A 12,917-nucleotide genomic window follows, 5' to 3' on the forward strand; every position below is an offset into this window, starting at 1 on the left:
TTTTTTTCCAAGGAGACCACAGTAGCTTCCAAGTACTACCGAGCCCAGATGCCCTTGAACCAATGGCTCAGGTTGCAAGTTCTCCATTTAGTTCCTAGTTCTTGCTTGCTAACGCCATGAGACGCTCAAGGATATTGATGAAACCAAGTTTTAAGGACGGATCCGAAGTCGGTAGGAATCCTTCCATTGACTTTAATAGGCTTTGGATCCTGAACTGTAATTTCCCCATAGTATTAATGTGATCACAATAGCTGACCGCATTATGTTGACAGTTATCGGGGAAATTTGGCATATAAAAGGAAGCAATACTACAAAAGGTGCCTCTGGCTCTATGTACTTACCTGTTGTGGTGGTCACAGGATTAACTTTGGTAAGGTCATCAAAGAGATGTAGTGTATCTTCATCACTCAGAAAAGCTTTAACTTCTTCTTCAAAGGAGTCACTGAGATCATTTGGGATGACAGAACCTTTTTTTTGGCCATTTATCTGGAAAGCACAGATAAAAGATAAAACACTGGTGAACGACTGAATGCAGGACTGGACTTCTACCTTGCAGTTACTGGTTATTGTCCCAGATGCAGCAAATTTAAGTTCAGCCCTAGCAAAAATCTTAATTCAGTACATTTGAGTGTGACTGGCTTGTCCACCGCCAAGTGAGGTTAAAAAAATCTGTACCTAGTAGAAAGCCATGCTGTAGTATGCAGACATATTTGAGCAGGCATGTGGTTTGATGTATGAGAGACGGTAAACTACAGATGTCCTTTAGAGGCTGAATTTATCCCTAGTAGTTCTTACTGCAAGAGACTGACACCTGGAATCAATGTGTCTTGAGAAGAACGGTTCCCAGTTTTGGCAACTTTGAGTATCTTTAAGTACAGATCTACTTGCACAACAGTCCTTGACCCAAAGACGTCATATCCTCTAAATGTCACACACTCGACATGGTAGCTGGGAGAGGCAGAGGAGATGGGCTCTGGGGGCCCTAATGGCTGAGGCAAAGACTGTGCGTACATTTGACAGCTCAGGCTGATGGAGGGCCCCAGATTTAGATTACCCGGTAGGGACTTGCATTTCTGGAGCCAGAGATTATGATCCATGAGTGTGGTTTTGCAAAGCATGTGTGTTTGTGCATGCATGCACCTACCTGGGGAGATGAACGGAGAGGTTTTAACACTTTGTTTTGCTTACAATAAACTAGAATTGGCCCACTCCGTGTAACTTTAATCTTAGCCTCTGGGCTCCAGAGTCCTTGAAAACACCAGTTGGAAGGGCACTTGTTTATTATGCGTACGTCATGGAAAGCCCAGCCAGCAAAGACAGGCTTCAGGTGCCTTTTTTTTAGGAGGGGTATTGCAGAGGGGTGGGGAGAAGGGCAGTGCTGCCTTTTGTATTCCACTTGCTGGTTTCTGTTCCCTTCCTGTCCAACAACTACCGCCTCTCTTCCTCGAGGTAGAGGATCCAAACTTTTTCTTGTCGCGTACCCCCTTCCAGATCCACCAGCTGCCCGCGTCCCCCTACCAGCATACATTTGATATTTTAACCCCTTAAATTCCAATTACTATTACAGTGAAAACGAAATCTGCCGTTAGGCAATTTCTCCGACATTCCCCCCCAGAGATGTCTTGCGTACCCCCACGAGTACACGTAGTATAGTTTGGGAACCCCTGCTCTAGCATAACTCCACTAATTTACATGTCATAGCAGAGATCCACAATTATAGGTACCAGTTAACTAAGTTTTGAAACATAACAATGTTAAATTTTGTTTGCAATGACAAGCTGCTAAAATTCATTAGTGCATAAAATACGAATGCTGCTGAGTTCAACTGGCAAATGGGTAAACTGCATCCTATAAACCCCTGTTCATGCAAATGGCTCTGAAAAAAATAAGTGGAGAATAATAATTCTTTACATATGACAGACGGACTTGGAGCGCTTGTTCTTTCCTGACTTGCCATATGTGTGGATTGTTTCCAGCAGTGCAGTTACATTCACGCTGGTAAAAAGCTTGCTTATTTGTCAAGTAAAATGTTGTCAGAACCACAATTTTCATTCTGCCTTGCGTGAACATTGAGAATCCCAGTGATTTCATGAACAGGCATGGTGAATTTTTATACATAAAACCAAATGCTGCTCCCTTGATAATAAATGCTAGTTTCTTGCCAATTGCCCAATCTTTGGAAAAATATGCATCACCCTCTCTGCGCCGTACTGTTTGTTTGCTGCTTCGTGCTCATAGTAGTGGAGTTGTTGCATGCTCCATTGAAAGCTGATTGTAATGAGCTCTGGAAAACCAGGCCGCTTTTTTTTGGCCTCTACAATTAGTTCAAGCTTCTGATATTCACTTAGATTTCTTTTCATTCTTAATATGGTGACGTGTACAGCTAGAGGAGAACATGATTGCTTTCAGGTCTGTGAATAAAGTGTGCATTTTTACCCATACAATTAAAAAAAAAAAATCAACTTTAAGGACGATGTATAAAATCCAGTGACAAAGGTTTACTGTCATCCTGCCTGTACCTCTAGTTGCAACCCGTTTTACGTATGGGTGCAGGTCTAACTAAACCAGTAGTCTAGTCTTGTTTTATCAGTCATGTACAAAGCTAATCTAGGTACACAAATCACAATCTTGCACAGAACAAGACCAGCGGGCCAGTACTGCCTAATAGCCGTGACAAGCCTGTGGAGCAACTGCACAACCATCTTGGGGTAGAGAAAGAAAGCATATTTTTTTCCAGTCATTTATCTCTAATTACACTCAAACAAATCCAAACCCCTCATGATTGCATGACATCAAAATGCAATTAATCCATATAAACAATTTTGGCTTTGATTTTTACCTGCTTGGGCATATTTTTCAGTTGCAAAGTGTGTAAAGCTCTATAACCAGGAATACTGGATAGGCGTCGGTACAGCCTTTAGTCGATGGTATTTTGTTGAAGGTGAAATAGTCAATGGTATTTCATTGGAGGGCCTAAGGAAAAGAAAAAACACACAGACACACACCTTGGTTGTTTCAGAGGAACAATGTGCACCGTGTAGTTCTATGCAACTTTCCCCAAACTCGGATAAAGTTTCACCTCTGGAATATCAGGAATCAGTTCGGGCCTTCACTGCATTGCCGATCAACGTCAGATCTCATCTCTATATCTAACAAGGAGGTTGGGCTGATGCTCCAAACTCTATGTCTGCACTAATGGTTGGTCTGCCGCTACCGTTTGGTGACTTGAAACGCATTTTATCTAGCTGGATGACCAGAACAGTGTACGGCCATGTCCATTTCTATATTAAACCAGGTCTCAGCTTAAATCCTCTCCTTCCAAACATGCTAGTGAACAGGAAGTTATTGGAGTTCCTGCAGTTCTCAGCCATCTTCAAACATGGGCCTGCCAGCTGCATGCTATTATGCCAGCTCCCAAAATGCCCTGTATTGAGAGAACTACGTTTCAGTGCGCCATCCATTCTGTGCACTGGTCTCCGAAAGCTGGGTAAATAGCTGGATTCTGCTCTCTGTAATTAAGGCAGTAGCAAAGATGGTAAATTACTAGGGGTTATATTCTACTTCCATTTAAATGAACGGTTTTGCTGTCTTTGCAAGCACATTCAGAAACAAGGGTAGTACTTGTACCGACACGAATCTCCTGATACTCTTTGGTACTTACTACAGAAAACAAAATATTTTAGATACAGGCTGTTTAGGAAAGAACGCTGAGCATCTCTTTATTGCGAAATTCAAGTCGCTTTGCTGCTTTTTGTTTAAATAATGTTTTGATTGAAAGGAATTTCCAACATAAATGCGGTTGATCTCTTTTCATGCTGTTAGCCCAGATGGTTAATGTTGTGGGTCTGGCAGCATCAGTGATAGCTGCATTTCTGGATAGGGTGTAACTCATGGAAGTTGCATATTACAGGTAAAACTTGCTCAGTCCTGGCTGTATCCTGCTTCCGTAGGTTGGCGAGAGTGCTGCCATTTGCTTGAATGGTGTTAGCATCCGGTTCTATTTTTTTTCATTGTTATTCTAAAAATAATCAGCTCTCATAACTGGAAGTAGTTTCTCTCTTTGCAGTCTTATATCCATCTCCCTTCACATTACAGAAGGGTGAACAGTCATCCTTTAAACAGTAAGCAGTGCATAGCATGACATTGGTTAATATGAAATTTATACCAATGCCAGTAAGGCTCATCTACACCTAAGGGGATAAACTCCCCTAGTGGATATGGTTTCCACTGTATCAGTACAGTTTTAAACCAGTTTTCCAAACAAAATATGGAATAACAGAGTTTTTTTGAGTGCAACTGCATCTATCCTGGTGCTTTTGTCAGCACAGCAAAGGTGGCTGGGGCGATGGAGAGCCCCACGCACATGCACGTCTAACAGACATGCTTTAGCCATCAAACCGATTGCATCTTTCTATTCTCCTGAGCAATATGAAATGTCATTTCTACCTGGGACAAATGTTATAATCTGTGCATTCTCCTTTTCCTGAAGAAGAGCGCATGAGCCTGAAAGCTTGCAAATAAAGAAGTTTTTTTTTGTAGCTATTTAGTTGCACTAATACAAGATACTGCCTCTACCAGGAGTTCTGAATACTTTAGCCATCACATCTAAGTTTTGACTACACCTGAATTTTTGCAGGTATTATTTCCCACCGGCACTGTTAAAAACCTACAAGCTACAGATTTAAGACGTCAGCTGTCAAGCAGAGAGAGAGAGAGAGAAAGAGAGATTGGCTCCAGTTGACAGATATCAAACAGACTGCCCAAGGTCATAGCAAGTCTGTGACCAAAACAGAAACAGGTCCAACTCCGTGCTTTACCCACACTTCCATCTGGGCGCAAAACCCGAATGATAGCCTTTCTTTCTGGACTCGGCTGCAGGCACTACAGAGGAAATGGGCAATAAAAAAAATAACTGGATAGCCTCCATCCTCTTTTCCATTGAGTTCAAAGTTACTCGTCCCCTTTCCTCGAAAGCCACTGAAGTAGCTTTTATTTATTTTTAAAAAATTAGCCTTCTCCCATGTGTGTGTTGGAAACGACCTGCGCAAAGCTTGACCTTGACCGAAATGATCTCTGCTCTCGTAATGACGGTGCAGGCTTTGAAAGCACCTTCCCCAGGCAGCACTATTTTCCATAAAGGAAGGGGACTTCTCAAACCAGCCCAGCCGGAAGACGGATCAAATCCAGATTTGTTGCCAAACCCCGAAGGACAAAACCAGCCCTTCTGCGAGGCCCATCTACACACAGCCACAGGTCTGGACACTCCTTGCAGGCAGTGTTCAGCTAAAAACCATTCCCATTAGGAGGCAGCAGCGATGGGGTGGCACAAAGAGGGCTGAGCCGCTCCTCAAAGGCTCGCCCTTCCCTTCCTCATCCCAAAAAGTGCAGCGAGAAGGGGCTGGGGAGGGTCTGCCTGGCTCCAGGGGAGTTGCACCAGCCCGAGCAGGGGCAGGGGGGAGAGAGGAGGAGGAGAAACCCGGACTCACCCGATGCAAAGCCGTGCCCGGAGCAGGGAGGACAGCTGGGAAGGGGAAGGGGAGGAGGAGCCAGGGCGGGGGCTGCAGTTTGAATCGGGAGAGGCGGACACACGTGGCTGCTCCCGGGGACGGGGCAGCCTTGGCAAGGGCGTGTGTTGAATCAGGCGAAGGGAAAGCAGGCTGGTGAAAATGTGCGGAAGGAAACCGAGCTCGGGGTGACTTCCCTGCTCCGCAGGAAGCAGGAGGCGGTGCGAGGCCGGGCCCGCGCGCGGGGATGCTCGGGCTCCGCACGGGTGCAGCACCCCGCTCCGGGGACGCTTCGCGGGAGCATTGCCCCGTCCTGGGACAGCGCCTGCTGCAGCCAAGGGGGTACTGCTGGGCTGGGGAGAGAAGCCCAGTGCCTACAAATCTGTCTAGGAGAGCATCTAATCATTAGCCGATGGGTTACAGAGAGGCATAGGGATGCTTTGGGGGGCGGGCTGGTGTTTAGGATGCTGCCTAGGGGGTCGGACTAGCCCCTTGCAGCCCATCTCCTCCTCTGCGCTCCCTAGGCGCCGGGAGGAGGTGGATTTGGGGGCTCTGCCTGTTTCCCTTTTGTCAGCAGAAAGGGTCTGGAGGCTTTTTAAGCATTAAGGGAATTAAGGCCTCTGGAGATATGCAGTGCATGAGTAGTCCCCCCGGAGAGCAGGAAGGAGATCCAGCTAGCACTTCACACGAGTGTACTTTGTTTTCCTGGGAATCGTCAAGTGTAGGATTCGCTGGAGAAATGTCCTTGGTTGAGAAAATAACACCCATACTTTCTCTTCTTTTTTTTAAAAAAAAAAAAGAAAAGAAAGTCCCAAGGACTTTTAGGGCAGCAGCTGCCGTGCGTGGCTGTATCCCCCAAGATTGTATTTGTGATGAGGATGCTTGAATCTTTTTATCGCTGTATGAATGGAAACTTAAAGCAACCCCCTTTGACTTGCTGCCTTAAATTCCATTTTTCTTAGATGTTCGCTGGCTTTTATCTGCTAACCTGAGTTCGTGCACGTGGGAATCATTCTCCGTAAGTGGCGTCTGGAGTTGGTAAGCTTTCCAAGTTACCATTTACCATAACGAGCAGTATTATTGTTAGAGGCGGTGGGGATGAGTTGTAACCCATGTGTTCTGCGGTGCAACAAGGACTGCAGCAGTGCTGACTTCCACCAGCGCACCTAATGTTCAGCGTAGGCCCTGCTGAAAGGTGTTTCACATCGTCACAGCGGGCTGCCTACCAGACTAGCTTCAGCAGTGCCAACCGTACTGAGAGAGGAGATTTTGATCGCTATTTCTATTGTGCTCATCGTTGTTGAGGCTGTCGAGCAAGTGCAAATGCTGGGGGGCTTCTGTAATGGTGGCCTCAGTTCTACAAGTTGTTCTGGGGTAGCATATCGCAGCATCCATGTGGACAGTTTGCACAAGTAGATCCTGCTACCTAGGCTGAAATGGTTAATTTAATCTCTGTGGGCCACCCTCTTTTGCCCCTTTTAACTGCTGTTGCAGTAGGTTTAATGCAACTATTTTCCCCCATAAAACAGTAAATACTATGGAAGTATTTACATATATCTGCTATCTTAAAGGAAAGCAGATTTTGCAGTGACAAAGATTGTGTTTTAAAATACTGCCTTTCACTGCCTCGGTAGCATGCAACAAAATTTGCCATGCTGATATATCCAAATGTCCACACGTGCTTAACTTGAACACCATGAGTCAAGTAAAGCAAAACCGTAAGAGCTTGCTGAGATCCTGGTTGCCTATCATTTTTAATCTCTACTGTAGAATATTTAAGAATTTAACAAGATAGCAAAAATATGTCCCATGGCACTGCAACACTTCTTTTTTTTTTAATACCTGTTCAGAGGTGTGGTGGGGAGAGTTGATCTGTGATTCGCATTTAATTGTTGTTTTATTATGGGTTTGTAACAGTTGTATCTTATGTTTCAAAATGTATAACACGATGCAGAGGCTGAACTACAATGAAAAACGCTGCCTTCTACAAAACTGATTCTAGTTTTTATTTCCAGAAGAAGGATGTCACAAAAGCTGCAGAAAGAAGCCTTCATCAGTAACTTAAATGGAACTACTCTGCAAGAAATTTCAGTAGGATTAACTCTAGCGCCGTTGTGTGTGGCTTGCAGAGGACTGCTGTTGGTTTTATATCACCAGCACTATGGAAGACCATTAAGCTCAAGGAAATATCTACTCCTGCTAGACTTGACTGTGCTAGTAGCTCCTCTTGTGCTTTCCTGTACAGTTCTTTCCCCTGTCCTCCCTTTTGTGCCGGTTACCATTGTTCTTATCTGTGCAGGATTGTTTTCTAAAATATACCACGGGAGAAATCGATACGTCGGCGCACCTTGTAGACAGATCATCAGCGAGTTTCTGAAGACGAGCCTAGACCCAGAATACGTTCCCTCCATAACCGTGTTCCGCGTGTACGTCAACCTGCTAACTGCCATCAGTATTTTGGCAGTGGATTTCCCACAGTACCCCAGGCGGTACGCTAAAACTGAGACCTATGGCACGGGAGTGATGGATTTTGGTGTGGGAGCTTTTATTTTTGGGAACGCTCTGGTTTGTCCTGAAGTGAGGCAAAAATCCGGTGCAGTGCAAGCCAAATTCTCCTATTTGGCAAGGCAGTCTTTAGCTGTGTGGCCATTAGTTTTTCTGGGCCTGGGACGACTGGTCAGCGTTAAAGCTGTAGATTATCATGAGCATTTATCAGAGTATGGGGTGCACTGGAATTTTTTTTTCACTCTAGCATTTGTGAGGATTGCAGCATCGTTGCTTTTATCGTTAGTGCCAGCACAGAAATCAGGGATTGTTGCTGTGATTCTTGCGGTATTTTACCAATTTATTCTTGATGTTACGCCTCTGAAGATGTTTGTTTTTTATGGAAGCGATGGCAGAGATTCACGAGTTGGATTTTTAAATGCTAACAGAGAGGGGGTGTTTTCTCTCTTTGGATACCTAGCCATCTATATGGCCAGTGTGCAAGTGGGGTTATATGTATTGAAGAAGAGAACCTTAGTCAAAGACTGGATTGAAGTAATATGCTTGTTTTTGCTGACAGTTATTCTTCTCTTTATATGTCTTCACTTGACTCAAACGTATATAGATCTAGTATCCCGTAGGCTGGCTAATCTGGCTTTCTGCATTTGGGTGGTTGCCCATGGCCTGACATTTTTCATTTTATTTTTAGTGACTGATCTTATTTTAGTGCTGACAAAACTTCTGGTAAATGGGTCTGGAGTGCCTTGTTGTTGGAATGTTTCACAACCACCTAGTACAAATAAAAAGCATGATTCAGAGCCCACGTCTATCAAAAGAGAAGAAAAACTGCTAAGTGTTTGTATAATTACTGCTATTAATAAAAACCAACTAGTCTTTTTCTTGTTAGCAAATGTTATGACTGGCATAGTGAATATGGTGATAGACACAATCCACAGCAGTACTGTGGTTACATTATTTGTGTTACACTTGTACATGTTTACTAACTGTTTAACTATGCATATATTGCATGCGAAAAATCTAATACTGAAATGGTGGTGATCATCAAAACGTCTTGTATTCTAATATTGTTGATCTTAAGCATGCTGGTTTAAAATGTATATGTGGATTTTTTAAAAATGTTTTGTTGATTCTGCTTGAGTAATTGTGGGTTTCTGTTTTTTTGGCTTTTTGTTTTTAATGGAAAAATTAAAATGCCATTGTCTTGCAGATATGTTGCTTTGTAATACACTCTGTATTGATGATGTATACCCAATGTTCTCTCCAGGGTAACTTGGCAAGTGTTATAATTTAATATCTGGATCTTGAGATGTATTTATGAATCAACAGTTCATAAATACAGAACCTTCTCCTGCAAACACTTAAGCATGCTTACCCATAAAACTTTACCCATATGAACAATGAATTTCTCAGTGAGTTCAAGAGGACTATTCACAGGTACAGATATTTGGGGGGAGGGAACCACAATCTCACCTCCTGGTTTTGGGTGCTTGAAGAATATTTGAGACACAAAAATTATGTTCCCTCCCCCATTTATCATCCTGAGTTATCTTGGGCAAGTTTCTTCCCTTATTTCCCTCTCTGCAAGTTGCAGATGGTACTGCTTCCCTGCCTCGCACAGTTGTTGGGAGGATAAATACATTAAGGACCGACACATTTAGTAATGGGAGCTAAAATGTAAAACAATACAAATCATGGAAGCTCTTTCTTTCTTTCTTTTTTAAATGGCTCTTCTTCTGCGGTTTTCCTGAACTTGGGGATCCATTTATCTGTACTCCATCAACTCAGTGGACCTATAGTAAAAGATATGGCCCAACAGTTGAAATTTGCTGGTTGCTTTGGCAAGCCTCAAACTGTTACAAAAACAAAGGTCCCAGCCCTATTTAAATCAATAGGCCTCAGAAGAGGTATAACGTTTTGGCCATGTAAATTAAAATGCAAGAGAAGGTCCAGGATTGTATTACTCACTGTAGATCTATGTGTTTTAATTTCTGAATTAAAGAAGAATATTCTTGGCTGTCTGGCCAGACAAAAATTCCTAACATTGTCTGTCGTGACGGCATATAGTAAAGGCACTGATAACCCCCACTATTCCTGGTTTACGGGACACCCAAAATAGAGGCCTCGAATATTATCTTAGCCACAGTATTTTATTAAAATAAAACTGTTCACAAATGCTGACTTCTGGAGCATTGAGGCCTCAGGTTTGTCCTGCAACAAACCCTGCTAGCATGGGCATTACCTGATTATGACATATTTGTAAAAGCAGCAAAAAGAATCCTTTAATTAGAAGGCGGTATGTAAATTGTATCTTAATGAACCAGGGTCAGGTGGAGGAAGCCTGTTATGCCGAGGCAGAGCCCGTTTGGCTTTGTATATGTGTAAGGCAGCCGGTGTGCAAGCAGTTGAATAACTGGAGCTTTGGTTTGTAATGTAAAAGATGCAATAACTAAGCCACATAAACCAATAGGACTGCAGTATGCAAATACATTATAAGTAGTGTGTGATTGGCTCTTCGCTCTCTGATGTCACAGTCCCAACAATGAACCGTTCATAGTAAAACCGTAGATGGCAGAACAGCAAATCATGAGTCAGTCGCCCATTTTTTAAGTTATATAAAAGTAAGTCCTTTGCTATGGAGCGAGTGAGAATGCCAATTAAGTCCCATAACTTATCATCAGTAACAAGGTAGCAACTTCTAGCCTCAGGCAACAGGCATAGTTGGGAATACAGAAAGTTTAGTCCATGATTAGTTACAGATATGGAGCCAGTTTTCTGAAATTACCAATAAAGTAATGCACCCTAGAGTTCTTTGATCAAGTAAGTGGGACAGTATAATGCAAGTCTTAAGAGCTTGAGAAGTACAAATATGCTGTGGACGAGAAACAGACTTGCTTTTTTTCTCCCGCTCACTAGTGATAAATTAAGTCAGCTTGAGTTGCTGTTCTCTGTATGAGATGGAAAGAGGTGCGTTTCAATAGGTGTAGCACAACCCTTGCCACCAGATAGCACCGAGAATGTTGTTTTCTCCCAGCTTTGGTTTTGATGAGATTTGGATGAGCGAGGTAATATGCATCTTGTGCTTCTGTTGATACGCGTGGAAAAAATCTGCATCAGAAATTCAATTTAATGTACAGTCAAATTTAATTATTCTGGTATTTTACCTGATAGGACTGTAGTATGACAGTGACTTGGAGGGAGTGCAAGAAATAGCAGAATAGTGGAGGAGTTATCTCTTTAGTTCCAAATATACAGTGTAACTGGAGAATATAGACAAAGGGGTGAGGATTATAATTGATTAATTTGTCTTTGATGTCACAATTTGACCACCTAATAATGGGCTTTTCACAGGGCTGCAGCAAAGGGGGAAGGCAGAAGAAACGAGTGGGAGAGCAGAATGGATTGGCTTATATTAGTAATGTCTCCTGTACACTTTCTTTAACTTTTCAGGATCAGTTCTGATACTAAGACGCTTTTATGCTACATTTTAAATCCAGTAACTTCTCTTTAAGACCAAAGTCAGTTATTTCCAAAAGAGCTTCTCAAGGATGCCCATTTACAACTTAAAATATTTGGGCACTTGTTTTTAATGTCTGTGGGTGCATCTATATATTCATTAATGTGCCGTAATTATGATGCATTATGCTTTAGTATCTGTAATGACCAGTAATTTAATGCACCGTCATCGGCACTACTGCACAGTAGCGCAGAGAGTCTTTTTGTGACGTTAATGTGCAGCAGATTAAATCTACTGCTCATTAGCGTATTAGCACGGGTTTTGCCCGCTGCGCTAATGCACAGTAGAATTAGTCTACTGTGCTCGAAGCGTCTCATGTAGACGCGCCCTGAATATCTTAGAGGAGTAAGTATGTGTTCCTCCAGATCAAGCTTGAAGCATGCAGGTGGGGCAGTATGGGAACTGACCTCTTTCGGTTAATTTTGCTTCTTTTCTGTGGTTAGCTATATGGCTTTACTCTTTAGGGATGCCAGTCAGGCCCTTCCACAGGCAAATTCGTCATATAAAATTGAGCACGTTCAGTGTCATTCCCAATCTTTTGATTATTCCTATATGCTGTCCTCAGGGTGGAAAGCGTTGGTGGGAGTATTTGTTCTCTTGTTACGCTGAGATTCCACTTAGTCCTACGCAGCCAGACAGAAAAGGGACTGCAATGATGAATGAGGTTGTATGCTGAATAGACCTGGAGAGAACCTGAACCCGGTGTGCTCTGCAATGCTGCGACTCGAGACACCCCCCCAACACCCACCAGCTTGTACAGAATTTCAGCTTGTATTTCTTTTTTTTTAAATACTGGTAGTATTCTCAAGGGTTTCACTTCAGCCTGAAATAATCAACACACATGAAAATCCCTTTATTTAATGGCCCCTACCACTGTCACAGGCAGTGACTATAATAGAAGTAATATGAAAGATACCGTACCAGTTGCATCATTTTCATATTTAGCTAATGAAAGTCTGGGTTGTTTTTTTTTCTCCCTATTTAAATTAAATTACCACAGGATTTTCAGTCTGCTGCACCCGAGTGCTGCGAACTCCAGAGCCCCTGCAAGGAAACTTAGGCCAATGTACACGGAGCCTTGTTAACCAAGGTATGAGACTGTGAGGTTGCATTGTAATCTTTGTGTTGGGCATCCCGTGTGTAAATTTTAGCTACTGTTTCTGAAATGGTGTTTAAGGTGTTTTTTCTCCTGCCACCGTTTGCAGTCCAGCCACACACAGCTCCAGCGCAGCTGTACTGACTAGAGCTGATCTGCAGCAATAGCGTATTTCTGGTGCAAACGAGGTTAAAGCAATGTTAGATTTGTCCACTTTCACTATAAGCAGGTGTCAGAGCAAGGGATTAAGCCGAGTTTTTGCTCTCAGAGTCTAATCACTACCCCGGAGTCCCTTTTC

General features: G+C 43.0%; 2 protein-coding genes across 5 annotated transcripts in view; one reads left to right on the forward strand and one right to left on the reverse strand.

Moving 5' to 3' along the window:
- The window catches only part of MYO19 (myosin XIX), a 26,143-nt gene extending 20,570 nt beyond the window's left edge, over nucleotides 1-5,573 (reverse strand). Inside the window, exons 1-3 of the mRNA XM_014608089.3 lie at nucleotides 5,487-5,573; nucleotides 2,840-2,973; nucleotides 342-486 (exon numbers count right to left, since the gene is read on the reverse strand). Of these exons, the coding sequence (XP_014463575.2) occupies nucleotides 342-486; nucleotides 2,840-2,851 (157 nt within the window). The 5' untranslated portion in view covers nucleotides 2,852-2,973; nucleotides 5,487-5,573. The remainder of the gene's footprint in view (nucleotides 1-341; nucleotides 487-2,839; nucleotides 2,974-5,486) is intronic.
- PIGW (phosphatidylinositol glycan anchor biosynthesis class W) overlaps nucleotides 1-9,215 on the forward strand; it is a 9,464-nt gene extending 249 nt beyond the window's left edge. The window contains exons 1-3 of one of the 4 annotated variants that reach the window (XM_019493372.2): nucleotides 5,581-5,668; nucleotides 6,467-6,542; nucleotides 7,520-9,215. In XM_019493372.2, the coding sequence (XP_019348917.1) occupies nucleotides 7,527-9,047 (1,521 nt within the window). In that variant the 5' untranslated portion in view covers nucleotides 5,581-5,668; nucleotides 6,467-6,542; nucleotides 7,520-7,526 and the 3' untranslated portion in view covers nucleotides 9,048-9,215. Of the gene's footprint in view, nucleotides 1-5,580; nucleotides 5,847-6,466; nucleotides 6,543-7,519 lie in introns of those variants that run through there. The other 3 variants (XM_019493374.2, XM_019493371.2, XM_019493373.2) reach the window with 3 other exon arrangements.
- Nucleotides 9,216-12,917: the final 3,702 nt, after the last annotated feature.

Source organism: Alligator mississippiensis, chromosome 14 (assembly GCF_030867095.1).
Source record: "Alligator mississippiensis isolate rAllMis1 chromosome 14, rAllMis1, whole genome shotgun sequence".
Classification (NCBI taxonomy): domain Eukaryota; kingdom Metazoa; phylum Chordata; order Crocodylia; family Alligatoridae; genus Alligator; species Alligator mississippiensis.